The 17,292-nt window shown below is 42.1% G+C and overlaps 1 protein-coding gene across 1 annotated transcript in view; it reads left to right on the top strand.

Annotated features, from left to right (window-relative positions):
- Window positions 1-5,988: 5,988 nt before the first annotated feature.
- WWC3 (WWC family member 3) overlaps window positions 5,989-17,292 on the top strand; it is a 98,575-nt gene continuing 87,271 nt past the window's right edge. Inside the window, exon 1 of the mRNA XM_063147846.1 lies at window positions 5,989-6,212. Within this exon, the coding sequence (XP_063003916.1) occupies window positions 6,004-6,212 (209 nt within the window). The 5' untranslated portion in view covers window positions 5,989-6,003. The remainder of the gene's footprint in view (window positions 6,213-17,292) is intronic.

Below are 17,292 nucleotides of genomic sequence, written 5' to 3'. Positions count from 1 at the left end.
CTTATGCTGTTTGAAGAAAATACAGCTGATAAATAAATCAAGTGAAATGTTATATTAGGAATGATAAAGAGAAATTCACATTGTCTTTATCCCAGGCCTTTCAGAGACAAATAAGTAGGTGACAAAGAAGATTAGAAAGGAATATGCAAGCTGAATGTTAGCAGGCCTGCGCACTTACGGAATTGATCTATATTTAAATCTATTGCTCTAGTTGTTTATTATCTAACTTCTGTATATTTCATAAATTTTCTGCTTGTAGCTAATACAGTCTTATTAAGCTGTGAGGCCTAGAGGAGTATCATATCTTATTATTTCTACATAGTTTGGTTTGTTTGAAATTTGCTGTTCAGTAATTTGTCCTGTGTCCGGTGTATTAAATCAATGTCATAATATAAGAATTTTGGCATGCCACAGAATTTGGAATGTGCATTCCAAAAAATAGTAGTGTATGCATTTCATTGCAGTGAGTATGTAAGCATTTGAATTGCATTTATTCAAAGGCAAACCACAGCCTCAATGCTTGATGTAAAAATACTGTAAGAGAGTATTTTCTTAACATGCCCAGGTGCACTGTCCTCTTTGTCATCTACCTCACGTGTCATCTACGCACACTGTGCACTATGGCAATGCAACTCTTTGTTATTTCCCTACCAGGAAGTGATGCACCAAACAATAACTTGTTATTATTTATTTCTTCAGTTGGATGTGGACTACTGACCCAAAGACTCCAACTACAGAGTTTCCATACTCCAGTTAGGTAGAATTACTATGGAGAAAAGAAGCAGAGGAAAAATATTAATGATTACAAAAGGCTCGTAGGAATATTTGTCCTTTTCTCAGATGACTTGTTGGTGCAGAATAAATGCCTTCTTCTAACACAGTTTTGTTTGTGAAGTCTTTCATTAATACTTCATGTTAGATTCAGACTTATCCTCTGTGGTTTTTAACCCTCCATTGATATGGAATTTTCAGTCTGTTTTTCATGTGGAAATACCCTTCCTCATGAAAAGTGTCAGATTTGCTTGATGTATAGAGGGAAAAACTTGCTTCCTTCACATGCGCACAGACACAGCTCCTGTCTTGTAACCCATCCTGAAAGCCCTCAGAGATTTACATTCCTGTGTTGCTTCCTGGCACCCTTCACACCTACAGCTGAGCCAGAGAATGATCATCAACAGGCCCTCTATTCCTGGAGCCCTGCTCTTGGCTGCTGACAGCAAGTGAGAGTTGAGGGTTTGCTACTTTTTGGTTCCTCTGAAATGTCTGACTGCTGATCATCCTTCCAGCTACACACCGTATCTGTCATCTGTTACACCATCCCTGACCCTGTGGAATCTCTGGGGATTGGGTCTTGTCCAGTTCCCGTTCTCAATCAGTACTCCTCAAGTATCAAAACTCTGCTTTTCCCAGCAACCTTCTGAAAGAACTCCAGGCACCACACCAGCTGGAGGCTGCAAAAGCAGGGCAACCACTGTGGTTTCACCATGCTGGAGGATGCTTAAACCTCTGTAAGGCAGCCCAAGGAAAGCCTCCACCTGAGATAGACTTCTCAGCAGTGAAGCCATTCAACCAGCTAACATTGTCATAGACAGAGTGCAGATTTGTTTGCTTTGGGGAGATGGGCCTTACAACATATCTTCCTGTGTATTTGTATATGTGTGTATATATTTCTATGTCCTCTCTAATTTATCTTTGCATTATATTTCTATTTTTGCATACACGTGTATGTGTGGGAAACATAAATGACCCAAAGGGACAGAGTAATGAGAAATTATGTCCCTGTCTCTTATTATTTTAATCTGTTGGATATGGGAAGAGCAGCAAGCCCCAGCTTGCAAGATGAGTGTGATAGATGGCCATGAGGATGATGATGAGGAAAACTTGCTATGATACCAGAGAAGTGACATTTTTTAGTTAGGTGTCAAGACAGTACAAGGGTCCTACAGAGGCTGGAATATCTGGGAAATGGGAAATAAATTGCAAATAAGTATTCATAATTAGAAGATGGGGATGGAGTTGTTATACACAATGAGACAACAGTTCTGACTGGCTGCCATTTTCCAGCAGTTGTGAGAAAGAAGTGGCGACCCAAAATGAGGTTGGGATTTTTATGCAGAGTTAATGGCTTTTGCTGTGGATATCAATGAAATTAGAATTTATTATCTACAACCTACAGTGGGAAATATTTACATTTTCTGTGGAAAATGTTGTGATATCATTCAAAACCTGGGTATAAAAGCATGTTTAACAGAGATGTATAGGTATAGCCTGTGATTATGAACACTGAAGGTGGCAAGGGAGGGCACATGAAGAAAAGCTGCTTATGTAATTTTGAGTTAATGGGTATAGGTGTGCCTAAGGAATGAGTGAATGTGTGAGCAATGTTTGTGGGTGGAAAAAAGTGGAAGGAAGGGAAAACAGGTGTGGAATGAAGGTGTGTGAAATACATGAGAACTGAGATGTGTATTATGTTTATTTGGAGAGGATGTGAGACAAGGAACTGTGTAAAAGTATGTAGTTATTACTTTATATGAAATGTGATTTATTGCCATTTGTTCAGATTGGTCAAAATATGCACTGCAAGCATTTAATTTCTCGTGGTGGGTGTTTATCTATTTTAAGTCAAAATCTTCTGTTATTACATGTTCCATACTATGCAGGTCCTCTTTCTCTGGTAGAGTGTTTCCTTCTGCAACCCAAACCAGAGATAAGCTGTGTTGCACCAGGTTCTCTGTCCCTCTTTTCCCTATTACCCTCTGGATGTAGGACAGACATTAAAGAGGAAAGAAAATAAAAGGGAGGGAGAAGCCATGCAGGCCTGGGAGGGGCTCATTGGACAGCACAAAATGCATTGCAAATTAGTACTTTGGCAGGAAAACTACAGTGACCTTTTCAGGTTCTTCTCTTCTTGACTTAAAATGTTACTCAAAAATAATCCTTGGCTCCTGAATATTTTGTTCATTTCCTCACAAGGAACGGGCAGAAGGATGAGGTAACATCCGAGGAAGGGTACTGTTCTGGCCTGGAAAATAATTGAGAGCTCCTGCCTAGCACCTTGGCATGGATGTGCTGCAGACAGAAGGAGTTTCAATTTTGGTGAGGCAAGTGCTAGCCCTATCATATCCTCCTGGTTCCCATAGGCAGCTCTGTGCACACTTGGCTGGACTCTTGAAATCAGGTTTTTCAATACTTTTATTCATCAGTCTTTAAGAAGCTTCTAATTGAAGCTCCTAATTGAAGCTAATGATATTTCTAGATACAGATAGCCTAAAAGTTAGACCTGAAGTCTTGGATCACTTTAAGGTATTTTTTAGGACATTCTCATATTTAACTTGAAAACTTTGCCAAGGCAGAATCTTGTTAAAGATTTAGGAAGATGCAATGTGTTGCAGAAGCAGCTACAATACACCTGAAAATCTTGGACATGTGCTTTACATAGTAGCTAGCATATGCATCTTCAGCAGCTTTTATAATGAATCCATGAGATCCAGGACACACTGGATATACAGATCATGTTTTACATGGAACATGTGCATGTTAATTCTGCCTGAGAAACCCAGCCAAGTCCTTTTCTGGCTCTAACCTGGAGCAATTTGCCAAAGTTAAGACAAGAATTTAGTTGAAGGGCTATGACCTGAAGGAAATGTTCCATGCTTAATCCTGCCAGTTTCCCTCTTGTTCACTGCTGTGTTGAGCTCCCCGCCTCCTTTTTTGCTGCCTCCATGGTCAGTCCCACACTGTTTCTGCAACTTCCATCTAGAGGTTTTTCACTGAAGCTTGATCCTCTTTTGGGACTCTGGGGAGTGATGAGGAAGAACCAGCCCATGTTGGAGGGCAGTGCTGCACGTATTCTCAGCAGGGCTCATTAGTCTTGGTGGATTATTATAGCAACCTGGCTGTACTGCTTCCAGGTATTATGAACTAGTGCAGTGTCTCAGAATGGTGCTGTGCAGCTACTGTGCTAAGGTAATTGCTACAAAGGCATTCAAAGCAGTGAAAGTTGTGGTGCACAGTGGTCAGCTGTTTGAGATTTTTCTGAAACAAAAAAAAATCCATCCTCCCAAAAGGTTAATACAGACATGGGCCATTTAGAATGCCTACCTCTGCTAAACAAAACTTCTGAAAATCTGGGAGACATACTTAAAATAACAGAAGCTGCAACCACCAAAAAATAGTTTGTACTGTGCCTTAATTCTGCCTACTTTAAAATACTCTTCAGAAACATCTGTAGCACAGAAACAGCACCTTGCTCCTGGAGATACTGCCGAACTCTCGGGACCACATGGGATGGCCTGACAAGTGTTTGCTGAAGTAAACTCTGTTGAGATGAGCTTATGCAAACATAAGCTGTTATGCTTATAAAGATCAGATCTACAGCCTTGCATTTGCTAAATTTTACACCTTTACTACATTTTTAATCTACTTCACCTTTGCTCTCAGAGCTTCCTACACTGCTTTGCATTCATCACTAAACCCCCCATTACTCATGGCTGACAGTAACCCTGGTAAGAAAACTACATTCTACTGCTATTAAAATAACCTACAAGACATAAGTAGAAAGTCAGATCTATTTTATTATCCATGCCTGCCTCTCTCATGCACGGCTTTCGGATAACCAGTGGTTTTTTGGGGGTGGGGTGGGGGGGTGGAAGAGAAAGTTCTAAGAAGTCAGGAGCAAAAATCCTCTAATTTCCTGCACTTATAACCATACCGCAGCAATTAATGTTCATAGAGATGTAATTTAAAACGGTGAATGCAAGTGAAACATAATTGGAATTGCAATATAATCCCTGGCAGGGTATTGCCAATTTCAAGGGGCTGAGTTAAGATTGTTTGAGAATATATTGTTAACTCCCTAGTTTTCAGAAGCTTAGCCTGCATTACCTTAACTCTTTATTTGCAGATTTTTAAAGGTTTAGCTGAAGGCAGCATCCTGCCAAGGCAGAAAGTCCCATATGCCAATGTTTAACCCCATTTTAACAAAGTTTTATGGAATCTACTTCTAGATGATAGCTGGAACTCTGCATTGTGGTCTCCAGCAGGCTCAGGTCAAATCAGATACAGCTGGTTTCTGCTCTGCAGAATGGGGTTAAGGGACCAAGTTGAGATGTCAAGCAAACCAGATGTATAATTTTCCACCCTCCATTATCCAACCATGGATACGGCATGATCTCCGTGACTCGTGTGGTCTCCAGGACCTCTCCGCCAGCATCTTTCGAGCCTCTGCAGTGGACTCCCATGCCTTTCCCATGTCCCTGTGCTCATCGTGATTGCTCAGCACCTCCGAGACATTTCTGGCGGGCACCGGAAAAAAGATAACTCAGCGAGGGCCGGGCATGGCTCGCCTTTTCCTTCACTCCCCCCGGCCGCCCACGGGCCGAGGCAGAGCCCAGGCCCGAGGCAGGACAGGACGGGCCCCGGCAGGGCCTCAGCCTCCTTTCCCCCGGCCCGGGCCCGGGGCGGAAGGCAGCCGCCCTCTCCCAGAGCCGACGTGTCTGTGTCTGGGCCCGGCTTCCGCGGCGCGGGGTGCGGCCGGGCCGGGCCCCGCTGCTTCCCCCGTGCCCCACAGAGCGGGCCGGGCCGGGAGGGCTCCGCGGCGTGGGAACAGCCGGGCGGGGCGGAGGGAGGGAAGATGGCCGGGGCAGGCGCCGGGCGGCAGGCGGCGGCGGGGCGCTGCTGACCGGCGGGCGGGGGCGCTCGGGCCGGGATCGGGGGCTGGGAGCCGGGGCGGCGCGGGGCAGGTCCCGGGCGGGGTTAGGAAGCGCGGCGGGGCTGGTCCCGGCTTGGAGCGGGGCTGGCGCGGGGGAGGATGAGCTCGGCGCGGCGCAGCCGGAGCCGCCCGAGTCCCGCTCCCTGCGGGGCCGCCTGTTAGTGCTGGAGGAGGAAGAGGAGGAGGAGGCGGCGGGCGGCCGCGGCCCGGGCGGGACTGGAGCTGCCCCGGCGGCGGGCGGGGAGCGGCTTTCGGCCGGAGCAGGGCGGCGGCGGCCCGGCGGCGGAGCGGCCATGCCGTGGTTGAGCGGCGGGCGGCGGCGGCGGCAGCAGCAAGCGGCGGCGGGACAGGGCGGCGGGCCGCCGGCGGGCGGACAGCGGGGCCGGGAGAGCTCGGAGCTGCCGCTGCCCGCCGGCTGGGAGGAAGCGAGGGACTTCGACGGACGAGTCTTTTACATCGACCACAACACCCGGCAGACCTCGTGGATCGACCCCCGGGACAGGTACGAGTGAGATCGGGGGGGAAAGAGGGCCTGAGTCCCGTACACCCGAGGCTGGGCCCATCGGCGACATTTTCCTTCCCCCGTCCGCGGACGCCGGCAGGGTGTGGGCGGCGGGGCCGCTGCCGGCGGGGCAGTCGGAGGCTCCGGGTCGGCGGCCCGGGGTGGGGGCTCTGTCACACCGGCCCTCCGCTGCCCATCGTGGGGGCAGAGCCTCTACCCTTGCTGCTGATGGGTTTGTCGGAAGTGTTTAATGTTAAATCTTATCTAGAAAAAAAGAATTGAGGCTTTTTACCCCCCACCTCCCCGCTGTGGGTGCTCGGACTAAGCGTTGTCTCAGTGCGGGGGGAGATGGGGAGGTAGGAGCGCTGCCACCGCGTGTGTTTATACTCCCCGCGTACCGGACCAGCCCCGCTGTAACCGAGCGGCTTGGCCATCCTGATTTATTAGCCGGGCTGAACTAATTGGCAGCAGCAGGCTGGAGGCATGCTGGAGTAATTTGGTAGATTACCTCCTCATAAAAGATAACGCTGCGTGGAGGTAAGCAAACCGGGAAATTCCTGCACTTAATTTGACAAATACGCGGTCTGCTGCAAATTAGCAGCAAAAATCTGCAGCTGCGTGGTGTCCGGGGCAGCGTCTGCACGGCCCGGCGGTGCGTGGGGAGACCGAGTTAGGCCTTTTCTTCTCACTTAGGGTGAATAAACACGGACTGGTCTTGCTGCTTTAGCAGAAATGCGTTCTAAGCAGTGTTTAAGCGTCGTAGCTGAAGTCTGGTGGAAGCGTGGGCTCTGCTGCGGGTGCTGCCCAGTAAAAAGGACGACCTCGCTTCAAAGCGGTCGCCTAAAAATTTCCACGCGGAGCTAGTGAACACAAGTGTCAGTATTTTAGGTGTCTGCGAAATAAGAACCATATGTCTCTGTGTATGCTTTTCTATATTAAACAATGTTTTTATAGTAAGTGAAAGTTGGACAAGGACAGTTTGAACCTCAGCCAGAGAGAGCTACCTTGCCAGAAGTATGCCTGGAATGTTAAGCAGGCCACAGAAACATTAAGCGCAGTCTGGGTTAAAGACTGTAGTAATTTGAGAGATTCCTGTCGTTTTGCACGACAATGCATAATTGTTTAAATGGCCTAAATATTTACCTACCGGATAGTGTTTTATCTCATTATGTGAGTTTACTTATGCGTGCACGTATTTTTTTGCTGAGATGTTAAGTATTTGTTAATATGCTTTAGATAGCACATTTTTTCAACGTCAGAATGCATGTACACGTCGTTAGGTTACTTTAATACCGTGTTGCAAAGGTAATTGATGTCTGTTGCTTCTCTGCATTTCATCCTTTCCATTCGATTTCATAGTATGCCGTTTTGTCTTCTGCAGTATCTTCTCTACAGACAATATAGAAATGGTTCAGCTATTTACTACTGTGTTAAAATTGAACTTCTGTTTAGCTTATGTAGTATTGCTAAAATTATGGCTCCATGTTTGGAAGAAATAATTGAAATGCCACACGTTGCTTGAAATTTTGTCTAAATACTTCACTCCAGGGTTTAAACTTAGATCTGTTTTTCACACTGGTTGAGGACAGGCAGCAGAGCAGAGATTGAGACATTTGCATTGGGGCAGATAGAAAAGAGATGGTGTTTTTGTGAGCATGTTATCAGTAGTTTGTAGAGAATTCAAGTAGCAAGAGCTGGTTCTATGACTGCAGAGTTAATCTCTGGTTGAGAATAGACTACTGTTGTTATTTTAGTGAGATGTCTGGGTTTTGCATGGCAGAAAGTGACCAGTCTTTTTGGGTTTCATTGCAGTCATTCAGATTCCCATGGGCAGCAGAAAAGTAGGAAAGGATCAAGGTAGTTGCTTTCTGAGGAAGTTTGGAAAGGAAAGGTAAGAGCAGCAGTGAAGTGGTATTGAAGCTGTATTTTTGCAAAAAGTGGTTAGTGGAGGGCAGAATAACCTACTTGTGTTATATGTACCTCAGTGACAGACTTCAGTCCCCCATTTCTGTGTTTGGGTGGTTTTATTTCTACCCAGGAGGAACTGGACAAAGCTATGAGACCTCAGGCCATGCTGCACTTGATCAAGGGCTCTGAGAATCAGCACCACTAAGCTTTCCTATGGCTACTAGTCTCTAAGCACCCCCCAGGCTCCTCTTTCCATTTAGCTGGCACTCAGTAGTTTGTTTTTTATTTTTCTTTTCAGGACTCCCCCTGAGATTTCTCAGCCTTTTGTATCGTTTGGTTAGTGAATTTGATTTGAAATAATTATTCAATTAAAAATCCTACCACAAAACAAAACAAATTTCCCACCCCTCCCCCAATGTTTTTCCCCATTGATGCCAAAAGACAAAGAAATGCTAATTGGAGAAGTGCTCTATAAAGGATTTTGGAGTTTGGGAAAGAGAAGATGATGGGGGTAAGGGGGGCAAGTCAGAATAATAAAGACTGAGAAGGGAAAAAGGACTCACAAGTGGATACCTTATGATTTTCTGTGGTAAGAAAAACGAGGTGAAAGAGTGATAAAATGAGCAGATTTGAGAAGGATCTTATCTTCAGCATCAAATCAGTGGTTAGGTTCTGGAGGATGCTGTGTTGCTGTGCATGGCTTGTTTGTACTGAATGGATTGTGGATGGTTGTTTAGCAGATCCTGTCGATCTCAGAAGGCCATTCAGTGCATGTTTTCATCTCGTGGTAGTAGTCGTCTTTTATCTTAATAGATTGTAAATTCTTCAAGGCAGGGAACTGCCTTTTTATCTTGTGTTTGCACAGTACTTGCTACATTGAGATTCTGTTCAGTAACGGGATTGTAAATGAATTTATAAAAGACTGACTGTGTTTGTGGTTGATATTGATGATCCTTGTGGCACCAGAGATCTTATTACTGTTGCTGTTTTTATTACTGTTACATGTTTTCAAGTGTTTTTAGCTTAGAAAAAAATCTTGGAGTTTGGCAAAAGCTTTTGAGCTCGTGAGTCTTGCTAGATTTGCTCTATGTGGAAACTTCATCTAACATACAGTGTTGGTTTTTTTTAATAACTAGGGAAGAGGGAGTCACTCAGCTTCATTTTTGACTTAAGAGGTGTAGGAGTGTTTTTCCATGGAGAAATCACCCATTTGGACCAGTTGGGGAAGAATTATAAAATCAGTATGGGCTTGGTGAAGACCTAGATTTTAGCAGCTTCATGTAACATCCTACAACATGGACTGCTGGTACCGGGGAGTTTTTCTGTCCTATGTCCTCAGTAACATTCTAATTCTGAGGCCTGATAGCTGAATGATGTGAACACAGGAGGAAAACTGGCCTTGCAGAAGAGGTAGGTTGGAACAAGGAATATGGGATCAAATGGGGTTGGCCCTGGAATTTGACAGAGAACTGGGCAAATTTGGTCGACTTTGAAAGCAAAGCAGTCAGGAGCTAGGGATAGAGAGAAGGTGGATGACACCTGAAGTCTGGGAAGAAAAAAGTAGGGGAACTGGACTGAAAACCAGTAGAGCAGGGAGCAACAGGTAAGGAGAAACTGGTCTGGTGAGGGTTCAGCATGTGAGGCTGTCAGCTCTTTTCTGTACAGGGAACCCTGAGGGAAAAGAAGAAACACTGGGTTTTAGATGAGGAATCTTCAGGGTGAGCAAATACCACGAGGGGCAGTATGCAAAGTCTGGGTGAAGAAGGGAAGATGACTTCAAGGTGAAATATAAGAACCATGTGTGAGATGTGAGTATGGAGGTCAAGATATGTAAGATGTGCTGGACAAGGAGATTATTGAAAAGTCAGAATTGTAGAGACTGGAAATGAGCAGGAAAGGCTAATGGGTTTAAAACAAGGAGTCAGCTTGGCAAAGTCACTCGTGGCAGGTATCTGTTGTTAGGAGGGCAGAGTAGAAATGTTTAAGTGAGTACTGGGCAGGAAAGTCCAGAAGTGCTGACTGCTTTTTGCTGAATTATTTCAGGACTCCTTATTCTCATCATTTGTTTGATTTTAACAAGTTCTGTATTACCCAGTTAGTTGACTTCTTCTGTTGGGTGAGACAAGTCTGCTACTGCTGTTGTGGCCTCAGTTATGGCAAGTGGCACAACAAGATGTTCAAACACGCGCTGGTGTGATGCTGCATATTGTGATTTCTCTTTCCCCAGATTGGCTTTATAAAGGAATAAGAAATTTTAAGTAAGAAGCCTAAACAAAAAGCATATTCATGTCAGATATTCAAATCTAGAAATTTCCAGACTTTGGATCCTTTAGCTACTGCTTGTTTCATATTAAAGAGCATTTTTAGTGACAAATTATTTTCTCATAAATTCTCTTGCCTTATTTGATGCATGTAAAGGAGCAGCTCTGAGGGCAGATGGGAGAGCTGTGAAGTGATGAGAATTGCTTCTGAAATTTTTTGCCCAAATTAGAAGATGGGCCTTTAGTGAGGCAAGGGATCTTTTGACATGCCACCATGCTATAAGGTTGGAAAGTCAGTGGCCTCTTGGTCAAGGCAGGACAATATTTGCTAGTGTATTGGAATTTATCTGTACAGTTGGCAGTATTCAGCAATCCAAAGACAATCATAAGAAGCATTAATTGTTTTCAAAAATAAGATTTTTCTGGGTCTGCCTTAAACCCTTGTACTGAGAGTTGCAATTAGTGTCATTCATTATTAGAATTTAAATGCTTATATTCCAAAATATCAGACAGATGAAGGCAGCAGTATAGTTAGTACCACTGCCATTTTGAATGTTGCCTTCAGGTTTGTATGTTTTCAGACTTTTCTGGTCTGCTTCCTGTTTGTTGTGTTTTGATGTTCAACTCCGTCAACTCATAGTTTTATTTTGAGCTAATACCGTTTGTGGAATGGGAAGAAAACAAAGTGATTGTTGATCATTACTTTAGTCTTCCCTCAGAAAATATTTCAATGACTGGACAAACTTAAATCATATGCTGTATTTGACTATGATGCAGGTTGTTAATATAAAACATAAAATGAAACCTGTAAGGTACAGAAATGTATTTCTGGAAGTGATTCTTTGAAAATGTTTGAAGTGTTAAATGCTGATTTGATTTGTGATTTTATAAATTTGTTTTTTTCTTTTGCAAGATTTTAGGCTGTTGTTACCAAGCTCGCAAGAGATGAAGAAGCTTGGAAAGGAAAAAAAAGAGTTGTTGAATGAGTATAGATCTGGAAAATATGCTCTCCCATGAGAGGAAAAGAGTTGAATTTATTCAGTTGAAGAGGTGTTTAAGAAGTGATTTGAGTACTGTTCATAAAAAGAGGATACCAGAGACTTCAGAACTCTTTTCTTTGGTAGACCTGTAATAGCATCTGATAGTCAGAAGTTAAAACCAGAAATATGCTGTGATTTTAATTGTAGCAGATATTACATGTCAGAGTAGTTTTTCCACTCCTTTACTCTATAGCTGAAAGCACCTGGTTTTTTTTTTCAATTTAAGTCAGTTATCATTTGAAGTCTCATTTTTTATGATCATCAGTTTTTACTGCCTCTACTGAATGATATATCATTTGAGCTGTATTTAAAATATATATAGCCAAGTATATCTCATAAGGATTGGCAGAGCAGCCATCCTTTCATTAGAAAGTGGAGAGCTGCTCTATTTGGTTGTTTCTCTTTATGCACCCAGGAGGAAATTCTGTTTGCTGTCTTTACTTCACTCATCTAGATCACTGCAGTTGCACTGTTTGATTGCCTCAGGTTGGCAATACAGCGGACTTGATAGAATTTATATAAAACAGTATTTGAGATCCAGATGTTTTGGATTTTCTTTGTAAATGTCAGGCCTGGATGCAGCCACAGTGTGGATGGGAAAGCTGTGCAGCTGGGTAGGCTGCTCTCCTGGCATGAGACTGGGAGTACATGCTGCAGCAAATGGTGTTGACAAAGGGCTGCAGTGCCCTGAGCCTTTCTGGGCAATGTGCACATATTTGTACTTTAGCTCTTGCTCAGATTAATTCAGTAATATTTTTAAGGGCATGCTATAGCTGACATTTGTTTTGAAAGCTTCACTTATATATATGCCATGATAGATCTACTTCTCTGCCTTTCACGGGGGAGATACATTCATATTTTTTTTTCATCCTATCTGGTGGGTCTTCAGACGGATATTTAACTTCATATTGTGCATGAATCCCATGAAAATGTTTCTGATTAAGAATGAATGAAGACACAAGCATCCTAAAATTAATGTTACTTGGTAACATTATGCTCTTCAAGCGGAGTCTTTTGTTTGATTGGTAAATTGGGATTAGGTGTTAACATGTTACAATGTTAATCAACTGATTCATGGTAAATACTTCTGAATTACTGCTTTCCCCCCTCTCCTCCCTTAATCTAACCCCGTTGATTAAATGTTTTAAAAAAGTAACTTGATTTCAGATTTATATTGCTACTGGAAGAGCAGTGCCTGTATGAAGTGAGCATTCATGTTTTCTTGCAATTCATCTTTTCTTGCATTGTTATAAATAAGTGCTACATCTCCAATCACTGAGTATTATAAATGTTTTTAGTAGTTTTTCAGTGTCTTGAAAAGTTGAGGTAGAAGATATCCACTGATCCTTCCTTAGATGAAGGGTTTCCCTTATAGTACAATAATAGTGATTTATGGTTTATTTAATTGGCTTTTGCTAGTTAAAATACCCTATCCTTTGAAAATCTGGCTTAGGCAGCATAAAATTTCAGGACCTAATGCATGTGTACTAAAGCATCAAAACATCTATTGAGCCACAGAAATCTCATTAACAAAAACAGCCACCTTTGTTAAGCTTCTTGACATTTTGTTAAAGATGAAAGGGTTTTTTGTGTGTGGAGTTTTTACCTCTTAATGGAAGTATTTTCAGCAATTAGATATGTAATGCAGACACCTGCCTTATTGTATTTGTGGGTTGCTAGAAAGGACTAAATTGGCAGCTGTGCCTTGAGTGTGTTACAGCAGTGTGATGGCACATGTTATGAGGGCTGTTTCTTGAAGGGTTCTGTGACATGGTATTGACTCACATCTGTGTTGGTTCTTGCAAACTGAGAAACCCTGTTCTGTTGGAGCTTGTCCATGCTTGAAACTGTCAGAGAAGGTACTTTGCTATTTTTATATATATATAAATTAGTGTGTATCTAAGTTGGTAAAGACATAGTTGTTGTATTTATTGTAATTAGACTACACCACGCATTGTAAAAAGAAAATTGGATGGTTGCATTAGCATATGTTCTAAAGAGTATGGGGAGGATGTCTCTGCTTTTCAGGATCTGCACATGTGAGAATGAAAGATGTGAAATGTCAGAAGGCTAGGGCTGGGGTTTAAGTTCTATTATGTGGAGAAAAAACTCCTATTTAGGCTTGGATGCTAGTGATTAGTTTGAGTGATAACAACTTCATGTTTTTAGCAAATATAAATGTAGTGACAACACTGTGTAAACATAAGAACAAATGACTTGTAGGCAGTGAAAAAACGTAACTACTTATCTATAATAGAGCCCTGTTAACAAGCTTCACAGAGGTGCCTGTTAAATATAATGTTGGTTTATTACTTTGTGTTGTTTGTTGGAAGGTAGAGCTTTCTAAAGTCGTAGGTGAGGCCAAACAGGAGCATTTTGTTGATACATTGTTGAAAAAAGTAAAACTAATCCTTTTCTGCCTACAGTTAAAAATAGAACTTCCTGAATATCTTATCTGCTGCAGATGTGACAGTTCACATTCACCAGCAAAGTCAGCCAGTATTGCAGCTTTTAAGCAACCTTCAGCTTGTTTGTGGTTGAAAGAGGCACGCTAGAGAAAACACGCTCTAGGTATTTTTCCTACCTCATTGCCTGCCGTGGCAGGGCAGGGAGCACGCTCAGCAAGGTTTGGCAATACAGTGCTCTTGAGCTAATAATTCACTGCTGCCAAAACCAGTCGTGTCCTCCCTGCCAAACCACATGGTCTCACCCCTCTCTTGCACTGGTACTCTTGCTTATCTGACCTTGCAGTAAGAAAAATGAGAAAAAAACCCAACCCTAAGCAGTATTCCATGTCTCTTTCTTTGGGGAAGGGTAGTGTTCAGCTGGTTTAGCTCCCTAAGCTGACTTAACCTTTAGGGCAGATGGGTATTTAAGTGGTTTATGTCAATTAAGTTGGATTCAGTAAGGAATTGGATTAGGCAAAAGTGATGAGTCAGTTTAAAACCTTCTTTGAGTAAATCCTCTTTGTGAATGGCAGCCTTGACTACTAATTTTTAAAATACTCCCATAGTAAAACAACACAGCTTCAAAGTTACATTTTAAAAGGAAGAAATCAGTTCTCAGACATAAGGTGGATGTTTAAAGGCCAACAGAAGGAAAATAGGTGTCAGAGCCAGTTTTTTAGAGTAGTAGCTATTAGGAGGTAGCAGTAGCAGATTTGGGGACTGAGCTTGTGGTGTCATCAGCAGCTTGGAAACACTAAAGACTTTGTGAAGTCAGTGGTGAGACTGCCCTTGCTGACAGGGAGCAAAGTTGATGTGTGAGGGAATTGGACCAGATGTGTTTTTGGGAGGTGTGCTAGAGAAGTGAGTATAATTTCAGGTGGATGTGGGAAGGATCTTGACAGTGGAGCACCTCCAAGGAAGATCTCAGTTGGATGTAGAAGTGTAGGGTGTGACTGAGGAAAGGATGGAGCATGAAAAAGCATGTCAAGGTAACAGCAAAAACCACAGAGCAGCTATTCGGGTGACTTAAAAGGTGATTTTGTCATCAGTGTTTGGAGTGAGAACTCATAAAAAGATCATTACAGTGCATCTGGGGAATTTTTTAAGAGAGGTGAGTGTGTACAGGTGGAAATTGCCAGGTCATAGAGTAGGAGGTTGTAAATATTAGGATTAGATGAACAAGATTTTTATCTTGGCTTGTGGCGAGAAGCAGGGACTCTGATGATGTGTTCTTTTTTTCTTGATACCAATCTAGCCTATTTTGTGAGACTAAATCCTTCAGTTCTTAGCTAGTCATTAGTAGCAAGGAATGGGAGTGTAGGCTTTGTTCTGCCATGGTACCAGGTCTTGATAATTTATTATTCTGTCCCAAATAGGAAAATTAATTTGGACTTAATACAGTGAGAGCGTGCTAAAAGGTTGGCAAGGCATGATCTGTGACTTTTAATAGCCAACTGAATCCTTCAAGTCAGCCATTTAATATTGTTACCCACCTGGTGAGGCTTGCTCTTGGTACATGGTGCATGATCAAATCAGCTGTAAAGTTTCTCAGCTTGTTTCTCTACTTGTCTGTGGGTGTTGGCTGGAGTAGGGAAAGGCTTTTGCATCCAGTGATGAGCTTGGTGGTCTCCCCGTGGTTTGCAGGATGAAGGCAGTTCTGTGCTGTACTGTTCACTCTTTGGCTGAAGGAGCTGCTTGCCATCAAGGGCTGAGTTAGTAAATATCAAAACCTAAAGCAGCTACATTTTTTAATTTTTATTTTCAAAGACTTTTCTATTTCAGTATATTTAATTGGCAGCGGGACAAAAATAAAGTGCAGCGATATCAACACCCTTGAACCAGCAACAGAGAATCAAAGGCTATCTTTCATAGTGCTCTGAAAGAGTTATTTTCAAGATGAAATATCTATGGAGAATCTTACTGAAACTGTTTTGACTTATATTGTACTTAGGCTGAAACTCTTTTGCACAATGAGTGATTAGGGTTCTTTATGGCAAAATGCAACGTTTGGTATTGAAGCTGAAAATGTATAATATTTCAAAATTGATTTATTTAATGTTGAATTGCAGTTTAAACAGCTAAAAATAAGACTTTCAAAAAGCAGTAATGCACAACATTTTCTTAGAAAGCGGGACCTATCCATGTTTGGGAAAGCAGCTGAAGTACTGCATAATTATCTAATTCTATAGCATAAACAAATTGTGACCCGCTTCTCAAATGTGGAGACAGTCCAAATTTACTTGACTTGAGCAGCAGCAATTCTGTGAGTGCTTAAAAGAGAATTACAGAATAAAAAGTGTACTATCTTTTTTTTTTTTTTTTTTGGGCAGTGTAGGGACAGTTAGGAGATGGAGAAGGAAGTGTGTGTGTTTGGAAATAACTGTTTGAACACTTGTGTGTCTTTTGCTTCCCCCGCATTACATCTTTTGGATAAGACTAAGAATCACAGTATTAAAGATATGATAAGGCACATAGGTAAAAATTCTTGAACCCCAAACTTCAGAATAAGTTAACCACAAAACCCAAGAAATAATTGATTTAATGACCACCATGGCTTTTGGATCAAAGGTTAGTTTTAGTAGAGTCTAAATAGCCTTTAACACTATTACTGATGATTAACACAAATTAACCAGATGATCATCTGCTAGAGATAGCATAACTGACCTCTACTTCATATAGGTAAGAAATAAATTGGAGGAAATGGTTGGAGATGAATCTGCAATAGGTAATTTGTCAAAATTTAGTTAAAAACATGTACATTGGTATTGTGTATTTGTATATGCTTGTTTTCAACTGTATGCAGTGTACTGATTGGCAACATTTGAAAAAAAGTGTACGCTACTCCGTGTTGGTTTGACTTGTCTTATTTTTGCTTTTCTGCCAGCTCATAGTTTATTCAAGGGAAAGCCTAGTGGTGCTCTTGTGGTTATGGGTGTACTGAGATTTGTGATAAACAAGCACCATGTGCTCAAGACTCTGCACGGGCGTTTGAATACTACTTCTGTGCTTAATGTAGCTGCTCAGTTGGAACAAATTCTAGAATTATTTTTTTAGAAAAATGTTCACTAGTACCAGCTTGCAGAAAGATGGTTAAAAATCCTGTACTTCTAAATGATGGGCTTGTTTCTTGCTTTTCTTTGAGATTCCTCTCAAGTAATCAAATGTGATCCATGCCTTAATAGACATACACCTGTGAGCTTCCACTTTCTTAATTTGATAATGCTTTGGAGGCTGAATTTTTCTCTTAAAAGTACTTTGAAAATCCATTGTAGCCTGTTTCGTAATTGCAGTTTGGTTTTGATGTTTATGTCTCATCTGTGTGGCAAAAGACATAGTTTTAACTAAATCTCCATATTTCACAAAGGTTTTAAAAATTATTTTCCTCAGAAGAAAAGCAAAAGCATTTAAATTAAAAATGGTAAAG

The sequence above is a fragment of the Melospiza melodia genome, chromosome 2 (genome assembly GCF_035770615.1).
Source record: "Melospiza melodia melodia isolate bMelMel2 chromosome 2, bMelMel2.pri, whole genome shotgun sequence".
Taxonomy (NCBI): Eukaryota; Metazoa; Chordata; class Aves; order Passeriformes; family Passerellidae; genus Melospiza; species Melospiza melodia.
This window is presented reverse-complemented; position numbering and strand designations above follow the sequence as displayed.